General features: G+C 39.9%; 3 protein-coding genes across 4 annotated transcripts in view; 1 reads left to right on the top strand and 2 right to left on the bottom strand.

Annotated features, from left to right (window-relative positions):
* The window catches only part of LOC133546178 (gastrula zinc finger protein XlCGF57.1-like), a 206690-nt gene that overhangs the window by 129096 nt on the left and 54092 nt on the right, over positions 1-23502 (top strand). The gene's annotated exons all lie outside the window — the stretch shown is intronic.
* The window catches only part of LOC133546182 (zinc finger protein 568-like), a 99862-nt gene that overhangs the window by 62867 nt on the left and 13493 nt on the right, over positions 1-23502 (bottom strand). The window lies entirely within an intron of this gene.
* The window catches only part of LOC133546175 (zinc finger protein OZF-like), a 396978-nt gene that overhangs the window by 9506 nt on the left and 363970 nt on the right, over positions 1-23502 (bottom strand). The window contains exons 1-2 of one of the 2 annotated variants that reach the window (XM_061892039.1): positions 17051-17421; positions 5104-5322 (exon numbers count right to left, since the gene is read on the bottom strand). In XM_061892039.1, the coding sequence (XP_061748023.1) occupies positions 5104-5322; positions 17051-17165 (334 nt within the window). In that variant the 5' untranslated portion in view covers positions 17166-17421. Of the gene's footprint in view, positions 1-5103; positions 5323-17050; positions 17422-23502 lie in introns of those variants that run through there. The other variant, XM_061892037.1, reaches the window with a different exon arrangement.

Consider the following 23502-nt stretch of genomic DNA (forward strand, 5'->3'; position numbering starts at 1 on the left):
TCCAGAGTACTGGAGCCCGAACGGAAAACGCTCTATAGCCCGCAGACTTTTTTTGGGCTCTAGGAATCACTAATAAGCCGGAGTCTTTTGAACGCAGATTTCTTGCCGGGACATATGGTACAATACAATCGGCAAGATTGGCTGGAGCTAGACCGTGTAGTATTTTATACCTAAGTAGTAAAACCTTAAAGTCACATCTTAAGTGCACAGGAAGCCAGTGCAGGTGAGCCAGTATAGGTATATATGTATGTATATATGTATATAAAGGTATATACAGTATAGGTATATATGTATGTATAGGTATATACAGTATAGGTATATATGTATGTATATATGTATATAAAGGTATATACAGTACAGGCGTAATGTGATCAAACTTTCTTGTTCTTGTCAAAAGTCTAGCAGCCGCATTTTGTACCAACTGTAATCTTTTAATGCTAGACATGGGGAGACCCCAAAATAATACGTTACAGTAATCGAGACGAGATGTAACAAACGCATGGATAATGATCTCGGCGTCTTTAGTGGACAAAATGGAGCGAATTTTAGCGATATTACGGAGATGAAAGAAGGCCGTTTTTGTAACGCTTTTAATGTGTGACTCAAAGGAGAGAGTTGGGTCGAAGATAATACCCAGATTCTTTACAGAGTCACCTTGTTTTATTATTTGGTTGTCAAATGTTAAAGTTGTATTATTAAATAGAGGTCGGTGTCTAGCAGGACCGATAATCAGCATTTCCGTTTTTTTGGCATTAAGTTGCGAAAAGTTAGCGGACATCCATTGTTTGATTTCATTAAGACACGCTTCCAACTGACTACAGTCCGGCGTGTTGGTCAGCTTTAGGGGCATGTAAAGTTGGGTGTCATCAGCATAACAGTGAAAGCTAATACCGTATTTGCGTATGACGTCACCCAGCGGCAGCATGTAGATGCTGAAGAGTACAGGGCCAAGGACCGAACCCTGGGGAACTCCACACGTTACCTTAACGTAGTCCGAGGTCACACTGTTATGGGAGACGCACTGCATCCTATCAGTAAGATAAGAGTTAAACCATGACAGGGCTGAGTCTGACATACCAATTCGTGTTTTGATACGCTCTAATAAAATATTATGATCGACAGTATCGAAAGCAGCGCTAAGATCGAGGAGCAGCAACATAGATGACGCATCAGAGTCCATCGTTAGCAATAGATCATTAGTCAATTTTGCGAGGGCTGTCTCCGTCGAGTGATTTGCCCTGAAACCGGATTGAAAGGTTTCACATAGATTGTTAAACGCTAAGTGTTCATTTAGCTGCTCTGTAACAATTTTTTCGAGGATTTTCGAAATAAAGGGAAGGTGAGACACCGGCCGGTAGTTTACCATGAGGTCAGGATCGAGGTTAGGTCTTTTAAGGAGAGGATGAATAACCGCTTTTTTGAATGCAACGGGAACAGTGCCCGAGGAAAGTGATAAGTTTATAATATTTAGCACTGATGGACCTAATAATACAAAAAGCTCCTTGATAAGTTTCCCAGGAAGTGGGTCAAGTAAACATGTTGTTTGTTTTATTCCATTTACACGTTGTAACAATCCTTCTAATGTTATTTCATCAAAACGAGAGAAACTATTTTGGATATTTGCAGTATCCGCCGTATATACAATCGTATCTGTGTTACTATAACCGCGTTGTAGCTGGGACGCATTGTCTTTAATCTCCTTTCTAATAAGTTCAATTTTCTTATTAAAGAACTTCATAAAGTCATCTGCCGAATGGGTGGAGCTACTGGAAGGAGTCCCTTGTTGGGTTAGCGATGCTACTGTACTAAACAAAAATTTTGGATCGTTTTTTATTAATGCGGATGAGATTTGAGTAATAATTAGTTTTAGCTAAGGTAAGCATGCGTTTATAAGTTATTAAACTATCACTCCATGCTTGATGGTGCACCTCAAGTTTAGTCGTGCGCCATTTGCGTTCCAGCTTTCTACATAATAATTTCTGAGCTCTAGTTTCTTCAGTAAACCATGGCGTACGCCTTTTTGGAGCCTTTTTTAACTTCAGCGGTGCTATGTTATCAATGGTTTCGCGCAGGGCGTTGTTAAAGTTGTTAGTGAGGTTATCAATAGAGCCCACATACTTTGGGAACGGTGCCATTACCGAGGGCAGTAGGTCAGCAAGAGTCGTCGTTGTGGCAGCCTTAATGTTGCGGCTGCCACATTATAATTATATTATCGGCGTGCGTCACTAGATCAGCAACAAACTCTGAGAATTCACTAATAAAGTCCGAATAGAGCCCTGGGGGGCGGTAGATAACGGCCAGGCACAGAGGCAGAGGTGTGGCAGACTTCATAGAAAGCACCTCAAACGATTTATATTTATTATTTAAGTTAGGACTAAAGTTAAAGTTTTCGTTGTATATTAGTGCGACACCCCCTCCCCTTTTGAGGTGACGGGCAATATGCGCATTCGTATAGTTAGGAGGGGATGCCTCATTTATCGCAAAAAAGTCGTCTGGTTTAAGCCAGGTTTCGCTAAGACCGATGACGTTAAGGTTGTTGTCTCTAATGACCTCATTGACTAATAACGTTTTGGGAGACAAAGATCTGATGTTTAGAAAGCCCATATTATAGGTAGTGGGCTGTTTTAAGGAGTTGTTGATAAAATTATCCGTCGTAGCAATATTAATAATGTTGCGTTTATTATGCGCAGTGTACTTAAAATAATTACGACCATATCTAGGAATTGATATGACGGGAATTTTCAGATTGTCTACTTGGCGCTGCGATAAACTGAACGCATCATAATTTGCCACCTCAGTAGAACGCATGTCTAACTCTGACGTAGTCATAGACACAGTAGAAAGAACATTTTGTGAGTTGTGTATTATTCTACGAAAATTGCTATGTGTACAGGGATCATCCAGCCTGGCGCTGGCTAGTTCTAACTTAACTGACTCCATACCCAGGCTAGCAGGCTCTGTAATTGCCTGTGACCGGGCTTGCTCTAGTGCAGTTAGTCAATTGTGGCTCAATGCAAAGTCTATGTTCCGAGACAAGAGGATAGCGCCTTCCTGGTTAGGGTGAAGGCCGTTTCTCCTCAGCAAGCCAGGTTTGCCCCAGAAAGAGGGCCAATTATCAATAAACGTAAATCCCTGTTGTCTGCAGAAGCTATCCAGCCACTTGTTAAGAGAGACTAATCTGCTATATCTCTCATCATTGCCTCTCCCAGGCAGGGGGCCAGAGACAATTACTTGATGCCTGGACATCTTTGTCTCTGTGCGATATAGAAAATTACTATATTGTTAGTATTGGAGTATAGATTCTCACGCAGTTGCTTTTAGCTGCGGGCATTACACTACATCCTCTTCTCACTCCTTGTCTCTCCTTCTCACAGAGACATAAAACAAGCGCACCTTCTCACATACGTCACATACTGTCGCGCGTGCAACGTCATACGCTCTCGCAGAGCAGACAGGTAGGTAGCGGCATGGTAAGGTTAGCTGTGGTGCTAACGGTGTGGTGCGAGTGGTAATACGTGAGAAAGAAGGTGCTAATCTGGTAACAAATGAAGGAAAATTTAATTCCAAAGAAAAACAGCAGGGAGTCCATCGTCTGGCGGTGGTTTGGCTTCAAGCGGGAAGATGTTGAACAGACAACCATAATATGTCAAGTATGCGGCAAACGCGTTGCTCCAAAAAGTAGCAGCACTGCTAATGTGTAGCATCAATTTAAAATAATGAGGAGTGCTTGGAAATCTGCATGTCAACATCTCAGTTTGGTGCCACACCCACAAAATGCCCAAGCAACCTGCGGAGAGGCGGAGCCGGCAGTCCGACAGCGAGGCAGGGCACACCCGTTGCAAGATGGCAGCGAGGAGGCTTAGACGGCGAGCATGCGGCGAGGCGGAACGCGCCAAGATTGACGCCGCAAATATTATCAGGTGAGTAGATCGCCCAGCTGGGCACGATTAAACAATCCTGTCGCATTGTGTCAAAGGGCGGCAGCCGTGGTCGTGAGGGGAAGAGGCGAAGAGAAGTGAAGGAGCTTGAGGGAATCTGACGCTGAGCGCGAGAGACTGAGAGCACAAGGAAGAAGACGACGCACAAAGTTGAAAAGCCGGGGCGGACGAGCGAGCAGGGAACGGAAAGGCTGAAAAGCAAAAGACGTTCTTAATGAAAAATAAAGAAGTCTAAACCTGCTTGACAGGATTTCCTTCCTTGGTGGTACGTGGAACCGGCATGACAGCAAGCAACTGTCACACAGTCATTTCCACATCAACACCATATGACAAAAATAGTCAACAACAGAAGGAGATAACGTCCGTAGGAACCTACCACATAGTGAAGGACATACACTATTTGATTTCTTATTATGCAGCTCATTTTTATTTGACACTTATTGAAATAGCTTGTGTGACATCATGCACAAAAGTGCACTTTATTTGTTTCAAACTATTGTAGTGGTGTTCTGTACAAAAAGTGCACTGTAATTGAGTGTTTTGATATGTCATCTTAGTGACATCATGCACAAAAGTGCACTAATAGCTTGTTTTAAAATGTCTCTGACAATCTTGCACTTTCTGTTTGGAAATGACATGAATGTTTGTGCCACTGTTTAATAACTGTTTAATAAATACACTTTTGCTAATTTGACTTAGTTGTGGTTTCCCTCTCTGCATGAAAGTTTAAAAGTAGCATATATGAATGCAGTATGAAGAAGAATGTTTGAATGTAGACACATAGAATCATCATACTGCTGTGATTATATGCATCAAGTGTTCATTCAAGGCTAAGGCAAAATATCATATATATGCTGTATCGTGATGTGGACTAAAAATATTGAGATATTAAAAAAAGGCCATATCGCCCAGCCCAGTTAGAATGGGATTTATTGTGTGTAAATATATCAACCGTTGTGTCTTTCATAATGATTGTGAAAAATAGAAAAAATCCCCCAAAAAGTGTGGTTCCCCTCTATATTCAAATGATTATATTCAAGACTTGAAGTGTATGAGCATGAAGTGATGAAGCCTACTTGGATGAGAGGACAAAGGTCTTGTAAGACAAAGTGAAGAGTCCAGTTGTGATGGATTGAATGCCCTGAGAATAAAATGTTGTGCTTACTTGGACTGTGATGAAGCTGTGAGGACTCAGGTGGTTTGTCTTCATGCTCTTCAGTCTTCACAGAGACGACAGTCAGTGGAAACTTGCTGACATCAGCCTCCTCCTGCCCTACAGGACACTCTCCCTCCTGACTCATCCACACTTCCTCCTCTTCCTCTTTAATGTGGGGGGGCTGTGGATCCTCCTCTTCCTTTTTTATGTGAGGGGGCTGCTGGACGTCTGTTGGGTCAATAAGTCAATACGATAAAGAGAGAATAGAAATAGTTTTGGACTGACACTGTTAACGTGTTAATGAGTTCTTTTGTGTGTTGTGTTAAAAGTGTGTAGTTAATAAAAACACAAGAAAGACTTCCTTTTGTCCCAGCCTCTAAAATGACTTCAAAAGTGGTACAGTGAGTAAAAGAAACAGGCTAGGAAATTTGAGGGGGGGCAATTTGAAAAGTCCTTCTAAGAACTAATCAGCATTGATCAAGGCGTTCTTAATTCATAATCTAACCATGAAGTGCTTTGACAGGCTGGTCAAAGGTCACATCACCTCTACCCAACCCCCCTTCACTTTGCATATCCAAGTGTTTCACCAAGGATAATAATAATAAGACTAATAATGGATTAGATTTATGCAGCGCTTTTACTCAAAGCGCTTCACAGAGAAGTGAGAATCCAGCATTCACTCACTCCATGTTCACACGAGGTGGTGGTAAGGGATGCCATAACCACCGCAGTACACCTGTCCCCGCAACACCTGGGGGAAAAAAATGACCACATTGGTCCAGATGCTGTTTGTGGATTTCAGTTTGGACTACAATACCATAATCCCACAGCTCCTGATCAACAAAATGGACTCACTAGGACTGAAACACCCCTGCAAAACTAAATAAAGGACTTTTTAATTATTTGTACGGAGAGGCAATAACAGATCAGACAGCATTATGCTGAGCACAGGCTCTCCACAGGGCTGTGTGCTCAGCCCCTTACTTGTTACATCCTGATGACCCATGACTGTTGTGCTCAGTACAACACAAACCACTTAGTTAGGTATGTGGAAGACACAACAGTGGTGGGTCTCATACATGACGACAAGGAGAAGCACTACAGAGAGGAGGTGGAACTTTTTGCTGACGGGCAGCAGCAGGGTTTCTACAAGTACCAGCAAATATAATGTTTCTGTCTATTAATTAATGCCATTTTTAATACCACTTCAAAAAATCAATTCCCATGTCCAACCACATATGATTATACTTAGTTTAAAACACCCTGTCTTAAGCATAGAGTGCAAAAACACATGTTTCCCGGCTGTGTTTTGTATGGTACTCAATTGTAATACACTTTTCCACCAGTCGTGGCAGTATTGACAACCTCAAACAAACAGAAGAAGTCATAGAGAAGTTCTGACAAAAGTGGTGAAACTGTTTTTTATGTGCACTTTAAATTTGTCGGCAATTTAGTTAAGAAACGTATTAACTATTAGTTGATGTATTTTAGCAGAACATGATTGTATCCAGTATATGGGTCAAATGCAGAGGACAAATTTCGCCACACCTAGTAGGTGTGTGACAATCATTGCTACTTTAACTTTAAATATATATGTGTTTATATATATATATTTATGTGTGTTTATATATATATATATATATATATATATATATATATATATATATATATATATATATATATATAAATAAACACACATAAATATATATATAAACACACATATATATATATATATATATATGTGTGTTTATATATATATATATATAAACACACATAAATATATATATATAAACACATATATATATATATATATATATATGTGTTTATATATATATATTTATGTGTGTTTATATACATATATTTATGTGTGTTTTTATATATATATATATATATATATATATATATATATATATATATATATATATATATATATATATATATATATATATATATATATAAAGCACTATAAGAGCACTGACACACTTCTGCCAAAAGATTTGGGAAACAAAGCAGTGGCCCCAAAAATTGACCCCCCTCCCTAAGAAAGAGAAATCAAGGCAGTGCCAAAATTACAGAACCATCAGCCTCATTTGTCACGCTAGCAAAGTAATGCCAGTTACAGTTGAGTTTAGAATAGTTTTGTTGTCTTCACAAGTCTCCCGCTCTCTTGTTTTTTTTCCTCTTATCCGGCCGATCCTATTTGGGCACACGGAAACAACCGGAAAGAACCAAAGTATAAACTGTATAAACCAAGGGTGTCAAACGTACTGCCCGCGGGCCAGATTAGGCCCATGAATAGGTTTTATCCGGCCCGCGGAATGAGTTTGCTAAACATAAAAATGAGCCGAAATTTTTTAATGAAAGAAACGGCTGTTCTGAATGCGTCCACTAGATGTCACAATAAAAATTCTGTGTATCTTTGTAGATCAGGGGTCGGCAACCCGCTCTCGCATGCTGGTTCTTTGATCACTCTGATGTGGCTAAGCTGTGTACTTGCCGACCCTCAAAATTTTTCCCGGAGGTTGTCCGGATTGCAGTACCTTTCCCAGAAATATCCCTGGGCTAACATTCTCCGGTTTACACCCGCATAATTGTTTTGAGGGCGTGTCATGGTGACAATGCTTTTAACGATCTTTAAAACATTTCGTCGCGCCCGCCTTCACGCCATGCTATCTGCGTGCCGGCAGGTCACATGTAGCATGTGACCCCTGATAGCACACATCATCGACTGCAAGGCATACTTGGTCAACAGCCACACAGGTTACACTGATGGTTGTGGTATAAATAACTTTAACACTCTTACTAATATGCGCCACACTGTGAACCCACACCAAACAAAAATGACAAACACATTTCGGGAGAACAGCCGCACTGTAACACAACATGAACACAACAGAACTAATACCCAGAATCTTATGCATCACTGACTCTTCCGGGTGGATTATACCCTACTTACCAACCTTGAGACCTCCAATTTCGGGAGGTGGGGGGCGTGGTTGGGGGGCGGGGTGTGGTTAAGAGTCAACTATTTAATATATATATATATATATATATATATATATATATACATACATAAATATATAAAAAATACTTGATGTGGAGAGGGGCGTGACGCATGCGTTCCCTGCGGGTGGGGTATGTGCAGGGGCCGGCCACGAAGCGGCAACAGGTGAGTGGATACCTCAGCTGGAATGAGTTATCTAATCACCAGTTCCTTTATTTGGCAGCCCTGGAGACCATGAGGGAGGAAGGAGGCAGAGAGCTGCACAGCAGGAGGAGAACTGTTGTGTGGGAGCTGAAAAGCAGAAGTCCAACTGTTGTGTGGAAAAGGAAAATAAAACTGTGTGAAACTCTGAAGCTGGCAGTGGTGATCCTGTCGGTGGTGTCAGAGAGAAGAAGTCTAGCAAAGCTCCTAGAATGTAGAATATATGTAGAATAAATGTATATTTTTCATATATCATATATGTAATATATTATATATATTATTTTTTATTATAATTGTTAAGCGGTAGAAAATGGATGGATGGATGGATGTTTATTGTGAGTGAACTGTGGAGCTGAATTTCTCCCGGGGATCAATAAAGTACATTCTATTCTATGTACAGTAGATTGCAGTATTGCCTGTTTAAGAGTGTCACAACATTGCTTTACGGCAGACGAACAGCTTTACGGTAGACGAAAACGTGACTGCTGTTGTGGTGTGTTATTACCGCGCTAGGAGGACGTTAATGAAACTGCCTAACAATAAACCCACATAAGAAACCAAGAACTCGCCCTCCATCATTCTGCAGTTATAACATCATTGGACAGACACGATCTTTATAGTGTGGGAAAGTGGACGTGAAAACAGGCTGTCGACGCGGAGGGGGCGTGGCTTCCAGCTCCGCCTGAATTTGTCCTGGGAGGTTTTCGGGAGAGGCGCTGAATTTCGGGGGCCTCCCGGAAAATCCGAGAGGGTTGGCAAGTATGGATTATGTCCCCCCCCCCTGTGCGTCGGTTGAGGTAGGCGGGGTTGGGGGGGGTGTATAATCTACCCGGAACAGTCAGTGATGCATAGTATTCTGGGTATTTGTTTGGTTGTGTTCATGTTGTGTTACACTGCAGATGTTCTCCGGATGTCATTCTTCTTTGGTGTGGGTTCACAGTGTGGCGCATATTAGTAAGAGTGTTAAAGTTGTTTAAACGGGTACCGTCGGTGTGACCTGGATGGCTGTTGAACAAGTATGCACTGCAGACACATCAACATGCGACTGGGCTGGTAAGCTGTTAGCACAGGTTGTAGGGGCCATTAAAGATACCACCATCATAGCATGCCCTTATTATTGTTGTCAGGGGGAAAACCAGCCGACATTCACGAGAATAGATGCTCTGAAATTCAACAGTCTCCCGGGAGAATTAGGAGGGTTGGCTAGTGTGATGCCGTCAAGCGGCATTCATATAAATCTTGCAGGTCGCACTAACGTTACATTTTCATATTAAGGTGCGGGCCGCGTGTCTGAGACCTCTGGTTTATACATAACACAAAGCAAAAAAAAACCTCTGTTTGCAGTGTTATTTCATTTAAAATTCCAAATGAGTTTTGTGGCTCCCATTGTTTTTTTATTTTGTGAAAGGGGTCAAAATGGGACTTTGAGTGGTAAAGGTTGCCGACCCCTGTTGTAGATGATGCTACATATGGGGAAAAAACAAACAAACACAATGTTAATGCAGCAGTCGAGGAAAATTAGCAGACTACATAAATAACATCCTGTAATTTGATGTTGATATTTTATTATCTTGATAGATTGAGAATAAACACCAATGAGTGGACTGATGAACATGATCAAATAATTTATTCAGAAAGTATAAATAACGACTAGAGATGTCCGATAATGGCTTTTTTGCCGGTATCCGATATTCCGATATTGTCCAACTCTTAATTACCCATTCCGATATCAACCGATACCGATATATACAGTTGTGTAATTAACACATTATTATGCCTAATTTTGTTGTGAAATCTGAAGTTGTCCCCACTTGGGAGTAGACTTTTCTCCATGTGGCCCCCCATCTAAAATGAGTTTGACACCCGTGGTATGAACAAAACAAATACAACATGTGTTACATGAAAATGACAGTGAACTGATCTAATAACATCTAAATAAGAAGTCCTGCACATCATACTGTAAATGACTTTCTCGGGTTGTATTGTATACCAGTATTAGTATAGTACCGCGATACTAATGAATCATATTTGGTACGATACCGCCTCGAAAAAGTACCGGTCCCCCCTTGTCCCCCGTCGTCATGCCGTGTCATTGCTGGTTTACGGGCAGAGGAGCATGTTCGGCAGCGCACACACACACAGCACTTACAAGCAGACATAGTGTGTAAACAGAGAAAGGGGAATGGACGCATTTTGGTCTAAAACTAACAATAAAGGTAAAGTTATAACTGTAACACCCCGAGGAAGAGGTGCTTTAAGACATTGCAAGCTAGCTAGCAGCTAAAGCCCATTCTGCAGTCGACAATATTTTAGCTACTTCTAAATCACTAATCGTCGCCTCCATGGCGACAAATAAAGTAAGTTTCTTACAAGTATTATCATCACTGCAGGATGAGGAATAGCTAAACATGCTTTACTACACACTGTAGGAAGATACAATAGCTCACCAGAGTCACAATGTAAACAAAGGATCACCACCTTATCGTGGTGGGGCACTTTGCGTGTCTCCATGACCCCTAGAGCTATGTCGGCTGGAGTCTTGTACTCCTGGCAGGGTTACCCAAGTCGAACAGGTCGAAGGGTAGAGGCCAGACTAAGAGTGATCCCGAAGACCTCAACGGTGGAGCAGGCAGAAGATGGTAGCAGCGAGAAGCACCACAATGGCTGTAAAAGTGGATGAAGGCTAAGGGAGCACACCCCGACAGAAAAGCAAGCTGGTGGCGGCAAGCTTTGAGGCGGTTTCCCAAAAACCTGGATTCCGGCAGCTTCCTGCAGCTGTAAGAAGATGCCGGTCGTCTAGGGTCTCCCTTGCCACTGGAACGATCTTCTTACAATCAAGGTAGTGGCGTTGGGAAAAGCGCACCCTTCATGCCACTCTAAAAACCATCATTGCGCAGGTATCTTCTTTACCTGAGTCTCCGACCCCAAAAGTCTGACGGCGATGGAGCGTCCAGTAACGGGGGCAGGTTTGAATGAGCTGGAAGCTCTTAGCTGGAACTCTGCACGTCAGCGGCACAGGACAACGGTCGTTAGCAGCTGGGATTGAGTGGTTGCTGTTTCCGGCAGACTCCTGTGCGTCTGAGCAGCCCCTATTTAGGGACCGCACTGCTCACCCCAATTGGGGGAAGGCCTAGAAAAGGTGGCCTAAAGATTGCCCACTCAACACAGTACCCGGGCAGGAAACCGCACCTGTCGGGACATTCCATTACGCGGTCGAAATACAAAGATTATACCATTTAGAATTGCAGCATGGAACATAAGGACACTCCTGGATGCCAGTCCGGACAGACCACAGCGCAGAACAGCACTTGTTGCCAGCGAACTAAAGCCCTACAATGTGGATGTGGCAGCACTCAGTGAGACCCGATTCCTCGAGGAAGGCTCACTCAATGAAGTAGGAGAGGGTTATACATTATTTTGGAAAGGATACCCCATGGGCGGACCACACCTTCACGGAGTTGGTTTTGCAATCAAGAACAGCCTTCTGCTCAAGCTCACAGAATCACCAGTGGGTGTCAGTGAAAGGCTCATGACTCTTCGCATCCCCCTTGCAAAATGCAGACATGTCACTTTGGTAAGTGCCTATGCACCAACTCTGCCATCCAATGATGAAGAGAAGGATTGCTTCTACAAGGCACTCGATGACATCTTCAGTCACATCCCGAGGAGTGACAAAACCATGCTGCTTGGTGATTTCAATGCAAGAGTCGGAAAGAACACGCAAAACTGGAATGGTGTGACAGGCGCCCACGGCATTGGAAAAGTCAACCCCAGTGGCAGGAGACTCCTTAGTCTCTGTGCGGAACACAATCTTACCATCACAAACACCATCTTCCAACAAAAGAACAAATATAAGGCATCCTGGATGCATCCCAGGTCCAAACACTGGCACCTGATCGACTTTGCGTTCGTGAAGAGGGCTGACCTCAAGGACGTGCTCATTACAAGAGCTATGCGAGGGGCAGACTGCTGGACCGACCACCGCATGATTCTGACAAAGGTCCGAATGCATGTTCGGCCCCTAACACGTCACGGTGCACCTAAGAGGAAAACACTCAACTGTGCCAGACTCTCCAGCGGCGACACCCGTGACAACTTCCGTCGCTCCCTAGCTGAGAAGCTGGCAGACATTGAGCCGCTGATCACCCCAGAGTCTGGGATGGATGAGAAGTGGACCTCCCTATCCACCATCCTCTTTGACACTTCAGCCCAAGTCATTGGTTTCAAAGCTAAGAAACACCAGGACTGGTTTGACCAGAATGCTGGAGAGATCTCCACCCTCCTGTACAGAATGCACAAGGCACACAGAGCCACCCTGAACAACCCACAATCCCAATTCCATAAAAGGCAATGGCAAGCCCTTTGTTCTGAGGCCCAAACAACTCTCAGAAAACTGAAAGATGATTGGTGGATCTCAAAGGCCAATGAAATCCAGTCTCACGCTGATAGAAATGATATGCACAGTTTCTTTGATGCAGTGAAAACCATCTACGGCCCCAGAAACTGCTCCCTGGCACCTGTTAGATCTGCTGATGGAACATCTTTAATCAAGGATCAGGCTATGATAGTGGAGCGGTGGGCTGAGCATTTTAACACCGTGCTCAACCAGCCTACCCCAGTGGACCCAACTGTCCTTGCAGAGCTCCCTGAACATCCTAGCTTGCCAGATCTCGACCTCCCCCCAACCTTCAAAGAAATCCTGCATGCAGTCAAAACCCTGAAAAACAATAAATCCCCTGGACCTGACAAGGTAGGAGGCTACCTCTGTACACGGACACTGCATCTCTACATTTCAGAGGTGTGGAGACGAGAGTGTGTCCCGCAACAGTGGAAAGATGCCAACATTGTGACCATCTACAAGAACAAAGGAGACAAATCCATCTGCTCCAATAGTAGGGGTATCTCTCTGTTGGCCATTGCTGGAAAGGTCCTTGCCAAGGTCATGCTCCGCAGACTCATCCCCGCAATATCAGAACGGGTCACCCCAGAGTCGCAGTGTGGTTTTCGGAAGGACAGGGGGAGAGTTCACATGATCTTTGTGACACGTCAGCTCCAAGAGAAATGCCGGGAGCAGCACAAGGACTTGTTCATTGCCTTTGTCGACTTTTCAAAGGCATTTGACACAGTAAACAGGGACATACTGTGGCAAGTCCTGAAGAGATTTGGGTGTCCACCCAAGTTTCTCACTATCCTTGCACAGTTCCATTCTGGGATGATGGCCCGAGTGGTAGTGGGAAGACACCGCTCAGATCCCTTTGGTGTGAAAACCGGAGTGAGGCAGGGCTGCGTGCTGGCTCCAGTTCTCTTCAATATCTTCCTCGTCTGTGTCACAACACTGCTACGTAGGGGGATGGAGGAACAGGCTGGAGTTACCACAGACTTCAGGCTTGATGGTAACCTGTTTAACATCAGGAGGCTACAGGCAACTACCAAGCTGACCTCAGAGACCATCATATAGCTGCAATACGCCGATGACTGTGCCCTGGTTGCCCATACACCACAGGCTCTGCAAAACATCCTCTCGGCAGTTGTAACTGCATATACCAGAATGGGACTGACGATCAACACCCAGAAGACAGAGGTACTCTGTCAGTCTAGTGCTGACCTCCCACAAAGCCCCACAATAACCCTCACAGCAGCAGGGCAACAGCTGCTCACGGTGCCCACCTTTAAATACCTGGGGAGCATAATGTCTGACACCTGCTCAATGGATGACGAGATCCAGAACCGCCTCAAGCAAGCATCAGCATCTTTTGGTCGTCTAAGGAGAAGGGTTTTTCAGAACAGCAACCTCAAACTCCACAGGCAGCTGCAGTGTGGAGTCCATCATGACCCGACATCAACTCAGGTGGTTGGGGCATGTCATCCGAATGCCCAGCCATAGACTCCCACGCAAAATCCTCTATGGTCAGTTGCACCTAGGCCAACGCAGTGCTGGTGGGCAGAAGAAGCGGTTCAAAGACCAAATGAAGACCACACTGAAGAGATGCCAGATCAACCCCTCTTCACTGGAGGAACTTGCTTCCTGCCGAGACCTCTGGCGCTCCCACTCCTCACAGGGAGTGGATTATATAGAGGAACAGCGCACACAACACCGTGCAGCAAAGCGTGCGAAGAGGCATGCTTGCCGAGCCACCCCTGCTCCCCCCAGCACCTCCTTCACATGCCCGGTCTGTAACCGCATCTGTGGATCCAGGATCGGACTGTTCAAACATCAGCAGACTCACAAATAAAAGAAGATGGTCATCATCGAATCGATGGACAACCATAAGCAAGCCACCAAGTACAGGAATGTATCTCGTCGATACTATGATTACATCGATATTTATCATCACAAAATCTTCTTTAGTTTTTTTATTTCATATTATATTTATAAAGTCAGGAAATATGTCCCTGGAAACATGAGGACTTTGAATATGACCAATGTATGATCCTGTAACTACTTGGTATCGGATTGATACACTAATTTGTGGTATCATCCAAAACTAATGTAAAGTATCAAGCAACAGAAGAATAAGTGATTATTACATTTTAACAGAAGTGTAGATAAAACATGTTAAGATATAAAGCAAGCAGACATTGACAGTAAATGAATAAGTAGATTAATAATTAATTTTCTACCACTTGTCCTTAATAATTTTGACAAAATAATAGAATATTAATGACACAATATGTTACTGCATATGTCAGCAGATTAAATTAGGAGCCTTTGTTTGTTTACTTACTACTAAAAGACAAGTTGTCTAGTATGTTCACTATTTTATTTAAGGACAAACTTGCATAATAAACATATGTTTAATGTACCCTAAGATTTTGTGTTAAAATAAAGCCAGTAATGCATTTTTTGTGGTGCCCTTTATTTAGAAAAGTATCAAAAAGTACCGAAAAGAATCAACATACATTTTGGTATAGATTCCAGACTTTCCATACATAAATAATAAAACCAGACCAGATGAAATGTTACACTGCTTCAAAAAAAGTCTACACGCCACTGACATAAACCTCTAATAAATAGTGTGTGGCTAAACGGTCTCGTTTTCATGAATCAATGTTTACTTTTATAGCCCTAAATCACGAGTGTCTCAAAGGGCTGCACAAAGAGATCCCACATGATCACATATAATTAGTGCTGCAGCTATCCATGATCTTAGTAATCAACTAATCCATTGATTTATTTGCTCAATTAATCGAGTAATAAAAAAACAAAGAATTATAGCCTCGAAGCTTCTTTGAAGGAAAATAGTTGAATTACAAAATGATATTTCTGGTCATTTTGTCTGTATACATACTGTATACCGTATTTCCTTGAATTTCCGCCGGGGCGCTAATTAATTTAAAACCTCTTCTCACTCCTGTGCTTATCAAAAGGGATGCGGTAAAAGTAAGCATGCGCTAATTATTTTAAAACCTCTTCTCCTTCCGGCACTTACCAAAGGCATGCAGTAAAAATTTGAGTGTGATGTAAGCTTGGACCTTAAATCTTACTGAATAGCTCTTAATCTTCTTCCCTTTATGCGATTTAAAATTACAGGTATTGAAATCAGCCTCCTCCATTTTCAAAATGATGACAGGGGAAGTGTCACTCGTGACGTCATGAGTTTGACCAGGCGGTGATACTATCCATCCATCCATCCATTTTCTACCGCTTATTCCCTTTTGGGGTCGCGGGGGGCGCTGGCGCCTATCTCAGCTACAATCGGGCGGAAGGCGGAGTACACCCTGGACAAGTCGCCACCTCATCGCAGGGCCAACACAGATAGACAGACAACATTCACACTCACATTCACACACTAGGGCCAATTTAGTGTTGCCAATCAACCTATCCCCAGGTGAATGTCTTTGGAGGTGGGAGGGGCCTATCCCCAGGTGCATGTCTTTGGAAGTGGGAGGAAGCCGGAGTACCCGGAGGGAACCCACGCATTCCCGGGGAGAACGTGCAAACTCCACACAGAAAGATCCCGAGCCTGGATTTGAACCCAGGACTGCAGGACCTTCGTATTGTGAGGCAGACGCACTAACCCCTCTGCCACCGTGAAGCCCGCGGTAATACTAAGCATGCGCTAATTATTTTGCCAAGCGAGTTTGACCCAGCAGTAATTCAAGGCAGGCACATACTATATGCCCTGTGGCAATTCAAGGAAATACGGTAATTGTAAGCATTTGACAATGATGATGTTGAATAGTTGAAAAGTTTACATTAACTTTGACTATCTAGTGAATTGGAATTGGCTCTCTAGACTGTTTCATCTGAGAATGTATATGTATTTGTCTGTGGAAACATCGAGTGTTCTGAATTTGTGGACGTCTGTAGACAATAACCAATTAAAAGGTTCCGCCTCTCAACCATCAAACTGTACCGTCATTTAAAATTATTAGAGGGGAACTGCACTTAAGCATTCTAAAGTAACATCAAATTTAGAATTAGTTGATTAACAAAATATACCCAGTAGTCTTTTTATTTCATTTCCTTTAAACATGCTGGGTTTTTTTTTTTTCTAAATTTGACATGTAATAATATCTGTGGAATAATAAGAACAACAAAAACATATTCTGTAAGCTTCTTAATATTTACAGGTTACAAATTGAGAGGCAATGTATTTAAAAGTATAAGACATTTAAAAAGGTACGAGTTGGAGGCAGTGCATCATCCCCACAAGACAATTTACTTTCTTATACACAATATGTTTAGGGAATAGTGTTTATAATCAAATATAAAGTTAGTAAAGATGTGAGAGTAAGAAGTCAACAAACCTTTTATGTGTAACACAACTTGATGTTTCTTGAAAACAGCGTCCAGTAGTTGATTGTCCTCCTCTTTTCTTTTAGAAAGTTCCTCCTCACACTTTGCTCCCGTTCTTTCGCACATTTTCACACAATCACAACACTTTACACTCACATTTGATTTCTACTTAGCGAAGTGTTGATAACGTCCGCGTTTCTTTGTTAGCAGCTAACACGCTAAGCTAACAAGCTAAGCTAACTAGCACGTGACGCTTCTCAGCTTTATAGTCCTGACTAGCAAAGCAACGCAAAGATTCTCGCAGACTGAGACGTTCTACCCTGAAATAAATAATTAAATATGTATCTTTATGACATAAATATTTACATCATAGCGAACAAATAACAACACTAACTTATTAGCGTCCGCCTTCACTTCTTTGTCCTTCTTCCATGTGCTTTTACGACAGTTGGCACACTTGACGTCACGAGACAGCACTGCTCTGCTCTCGCGAGATGTTTCGTGCTTTAAAAAAGCGATATAATAAATTGTATTATCTAGTAGTCTTATATTATGTATTGTTATATTTTTCAGAAATATGTTAAAATATTATAGCACTATAAGAACTCTTAACGTTAAAAAATAGACTTTATGTGAAATATAACCCCTTAATTACGACATGATGCCAGCAAAAAAGTGACTTGCAGTATCTTCTAAATTATTGACACATATTTTCTGCTTTATAGTTGCTGCATCGATATTGGAAAAATTAAAAAAATATAATACAACCTATTACTTTTGACTTGATGCAATACCTTTTAAAACCTGGAATCAGCCCATAACTAAACATTATGGCACTTAACATAAAGTGATGTGGAAAATATTTACTTACTGACACATCTTTTCTGGAATAAAAACAACCTAAATCTCAGTTATTTTAATGAAATAAATCATATTGAAGTTCATTACGTTTTTTTCAATCCTCCAAATTACTTTTTGGCAAGCGTTACATTTTGAAGTCTTTTAAAAGGGAATTTCAACAAGTATTGAATGTACTTTATTATGATGCAAAACTCTCCCAAGTGTGATCCAGTAAAGCAGAATAGATGTCAGTCACAAGACTTCAGGTGTTTTTTCCCTCTTTGATCATTTGCACAATACAAGGGCGTCATCTACTGTACAAAGAATGTTATAACATGTAATAATACAACATTTCTATTTTTGTTTGTCGTCAAACATTCAGTCGTTGTCGTTCTCAAAAACATATGCAAGTATTTTGCGTCATGTTTGCTGAGGTAACAATGAATGGATGTATAGTGAGCAGACAACATGTGGACACAGCATATGTGGCGCCATTCTTCTTCTCTTATTGTGTTTACACACACAATTATACATGATCTGTACATATACAAGTGTCTTTTATTACTAATAATTAGTTCAAGTTCAAGTTTATTGTTCTTCGGTCAATGGTCAACAAAGCAAACAAACAGTTGTACATTCATAGATTGAAAATAAAAAGTTGTACATTCAGAGATTGAAAATTAAAAATGTTACAGACCGAAAGGGTTTAGGCTGAAGTTAAACACTTATTGTGCCTAACCCTGTAAACAATTTCAAGTACAAAATAAACTTCGGAAAATTACAAAATGTCCTTTGCACAAGTTATTATAAATACACATTATAAACAACATGAACGTAGTTCAATTTTATACACAGTACAGGCATGTGAAATATCCCTGTGTACATATAAGACCTTTGCACTAATTATATATACAATATATACAAACAATTGTACTTCTATTATTATTTATATCTCATGTTTAATTTTTAATTAACATTCATCATAGTATTAACTACAATGTTAATTCAAGAGTGATATATTTTTTCAAGACATTGGTCTTAAAGTGTTTTTTCAATGTGTGAACGGAACTGGAACATTTGAAGGAATCATCCAAGCTGTTCCACAGTTGAACTCCTCGAACAGAAACACATCTACTTTTTAAGCGTGTTCTTATTTTGGCTTTCTGAAAGCTGAACCTCTGAGGTCATAGGGATTCTCTCTGGGTTTAAATCTCACTTGTAGACTCCCAGGCAGCATGTGGTTATGAGCTTTGAAAGCCACAATAGTAGTATTGAGGTCAACAAGATGGTGCAGTTTTAATGTTTTTAATTGAATGAACAGAGCATTGGTATGGTCATGATAATTCGCATAAGTTACAATTCTAATCGCTTTCTTTTGAAGTAAAAATATAGAGTTGATGTTTGATTTGTAATTGTTACCCCAGATTTCAACACAATAATTAAGATATGGGAGTATGAAAGAATTATATAACATGATAAGAGCCTTTTGATTCACAGAGTTTTAAATTTTATGTAACATAGCAATATTTTTTGCCATCTTTGTCTTAAGTATATTTATGTACAGTTTCCAATTTAATTTATCATCTATATAGATTCCCAAAAATGTTATTGAATACACCCTTTCTATCTCCATATCATCAATTCTTATATGACGCTGTATGTTATTTTTCCTATTTCCAAAAATTATATATTTAGTTTTATTTAGGTTGATTGATAGTTTATTGCCATCAAACTATTGCTTTAGTATGTGGAGTTCGATCTTTACAGTCTCTAGGAGTTGGTCAAGGTCTTGCCCAGAATAATACAGACTTGTATCATCAGCAAAAAGAATACAGTTGAGTTTTTTAAGGATTTTAGAAATATCATTAATATATAGTAAAAACAATTTTGGTCCCAGTACAGAACCTTGGGGTACTCCATGTGTTATGATCTTTTAGTCTGAATCTACATTGTTCATATACACATACTGCTCTATGCCACCAAGATAACTTTTCAACCAATCATGAGCAAGACCTCTGACACCATACCTCTGCATTTTGTTTAAAAGTAATGTGTGATCAATGGTGTCAAAGGCCTTGCTCAGGTCAATAAAAACACCAACAGCAAAGTCCCTCTTATCAATTGCAGTGGTTACCTCCTCAACTACTTCCATCACTGCCATGGAAGTGGACCTGTTGGATCGAAAACCGTATTGGTGTTCACTTAGCAAGTGATGCTTATCAATAAAACTGTCAAGTCTTGACACAAGGCGTGGACGGCGTGGCGCAGTGGAAGAGTGGCCGTGCGCAATCCGAGGGTCCCTGGTTCAAATCCCACCTAGAACCAACCTCGTTGTGTCCTGAGCGAGACACTTCACCCTTGCTCCTGATGGGTGCTGGTTGGCGCCTTGCATGGCAGCTCCCTCCATCAGTGTGTGAATGTGTGTGTGAATGTGGAAGTAGTGTCAAAGCGCTTTGAGTACCTTGAAGGTAGAAAAGTGCTATACAAGTACAACCCATTTATCATTTATTTATTTAAATAATATTTCAAGGACTTTTGAAAATTGTGAGGGTAAAGAAATAGGCCTATAGTTTGTGAACTGATGCTTATCTCCACTTTTAAAAATGGGAATGACTTTTGCCGTTTTCATTTTCTTTGGGAAGACACCTTTTATAAAAGAAATATTGCAAATATAAGTGAAGGGAACAGCTATAAAATCAACAACTACCTTGATCAGAGAAAAGTCCAAGTCACAGCAGTCTGTTGACTTCTTGTTTTCCTGAGAATTTACAATTGTTTTGATTTCACTTTCATTTACGGGGGGAAATAAAAAACGATTCAAAAGTTTTGAATGGTTTGTTCATTAAATTTTGCACTGTTTTCAGGTTGTACAATTTCATTTGCTAGATGAGGTCCAACATTTACAAAAAAGTTGTTAAAAGCATCAGTTATCCCTTTAGGGTCATTTATAGTTAGATTATTTTCTATAAAATAGCTAGGATGTTCCTTATGTGTCATGTCTTTTTTTTTAATGATACCATTTAAAACTTTCCACGTACCCTGGATGCTATTTTGATGTTGTTCTAATAGGTTACAGTAATATGTTCGCTTGCAGTGCTTTATCATTTGTGTTAACTTATTTTTGTACGTTTTATATTTGTGTTCAGTTTCTTTGGTTCTGTACTTTAAATGTCTTCTGTAAAGATAATTTTTCTTTTTGCAAGACTTCAGTATTCCTCTTGTGATCCACGGTTTGTCTTTAACGGTGCTGTCTTTAATGACATGTTTTTATTTGGACAGTGCTTATCGTACAGTTTTATGAAAACATTAAGGAAAGTTTCATATGCCTCATCCGGGTCTGTGGAGGTATAAACCTCCCTCCATAACTCAGACTTGAATGCTGCCATAGTTTCGTGTGTTTGATGTCTAATAAATCTATATTGGACAGCTTTTTTATCTTTTCTCCTATCAAAGAAATTGTGGAAAATGCTGAATACAGGTAGATGATCACTTATGTCATTAAATAGTAATCCTGCTGTTATTTGATTCTCCGGTTGATCGGTGAAAATGTTATCGATCAGTGTGGCAAATGATGAATAATCATATTATTGTTGTTCTCTTACACCTCCAAAGTGTATACACACACAATTATACATGATATGTACATACACAAGTGTCTTTTATTACTAATAATCATATTATTGTTGTTCTCTTACACCTCCAAAGTGTATACACACACAATTATACATGATATGTACATATACTAGTGTCTTTTATTACTAATAATCATATTATTGTTGTTCTCTTACACCTCCAAAGTGTATACACACACAATTATACATGATATGTACATATACTAGTGTCTTTTATTACTAATAATCATATTATTGTTGTTCTCTTACACCTCCAAAGTGTATACACACACAATTATACATGATATGTACATATACAAGTGTCTTTTATTACTAATAATCATATTATTGTTCTCTTACACCTCCAAAGTGTATACACACACAATTATACATGATATGTACATATACTAGTGTCTTTTATTAGTAATAATCATATTATTGTTGTTCTCTTACACCTCCAAAGTGTATACACACACAATTATACATGATATGTACATACACAAGTGTCTTTTATTACTAATAATCATATTATTGTTGTTCTCTTACACCTCCAAAGTGTATACACACACAATTATACATGATATGTACTTACACAAGTGTCTTTTATTACTAATAATCATATTATTGTTGTTCTCTTACACCTCCAAAGTGTATACACACACAATTATACATGATATGTACTTACACAAGTGTCTTTTATTACTAATAATCATATTATTGTTGTTCTCTTACACCTCCAAAGTGTATACACACACAATTATACATGATATGTGCATATACAAGTGTCTTTTATTACTAATAATCATATTATTGTTGTTCTCTTACACCTCCAAAGTGTATACACACACAATTATACATGATATGTACATATACTAGTGTCTTTTATTACTAATAATCATATTATTGTTGTTCTCTTACACCTCCAAAGTGTATACACACACAATTATACATGATATGTACATACACAAGTGTCTTTTATTACTAATAATCATATTATTGTTGTTCTCTTACACCTCCAAAGTGTATACACACACAATTATACATGATATGTGCATATACAAGTGTCTTTTATTACTAATAATCATATTATTGTTGTTCTCTTACACCTCCAAAGTGTATACACACACAATTATACATGATATGTACATATACTAGTGTCTTTTATTACTAATAATCATATTATTGTTGTTCTCTTACACCTCCAAAGTGTATACACACACAATTATACATGATATGTACATACACAAGTGTCTTTTATTACTAATAATCATATTATTGTTGTTCTCTTACACCTCCAAAGTGTATACACACACAATTATACATGATATGTACATATACAAGTGTCTTTTATTACTAATAATCATATTATTGTTCTCTTACACCTCCAAAGTGTATACACACACAATTATACATGATATGTACATATACTAGTGTCTTTTATTACTTATAATCATATTATTGTTGTTCTCTTACACCTCCAAAGTGTATACACACACAATTATACATGATATGTACATACACAAGTGTCTTTTATTACTTATAATCATATTATTGTTGTTCTCTTACACCTCCAAAGTGTATACACACACAATTATACATGATATGTACATACACAAGTGTCTTTTATTACTAATAATCATATTATTGTTGTTCTCTTACACCTCCAAAGTGTATACACACACAATTATACATGATATGTACTTACACAAGTGTCTTTTATTACTAATAATCATATTATTGTTGTTCTCTTACACCTCCAAAGTGTATACACACACAATTATACATGATATGTGCATATACAAGTGTCTTTTATTACTAATAATCATATTATTGTTGTTCTCTTACACCTCCAAAGTGTATACACACACAATTATACATGATATGTACATATACTAGTGTCTTTTATTACTAATAATCATATTATTGTTGTTCTCTTACACCTCCAAAGTGTATACACACACAATTATACATGATATGTACATACACAAGTGTCTTTTATTACTAATAATCAT

Source organism: Nerophis ophidion, linkage group LG29 (assembly GCF_033978795.1).
Source record: "Nerophis ophidion isolate RoL-2023_Sa linkage group LG29, RoL_Noph_v1.0, whole genome shotgun sequence".
Lineage (NCBI taxonomy): Eukaryota > Metazoa > Chordata > Actinopteri > Syngnathiformes > Syngnathidae > Nerophis > Nerophis ophidion.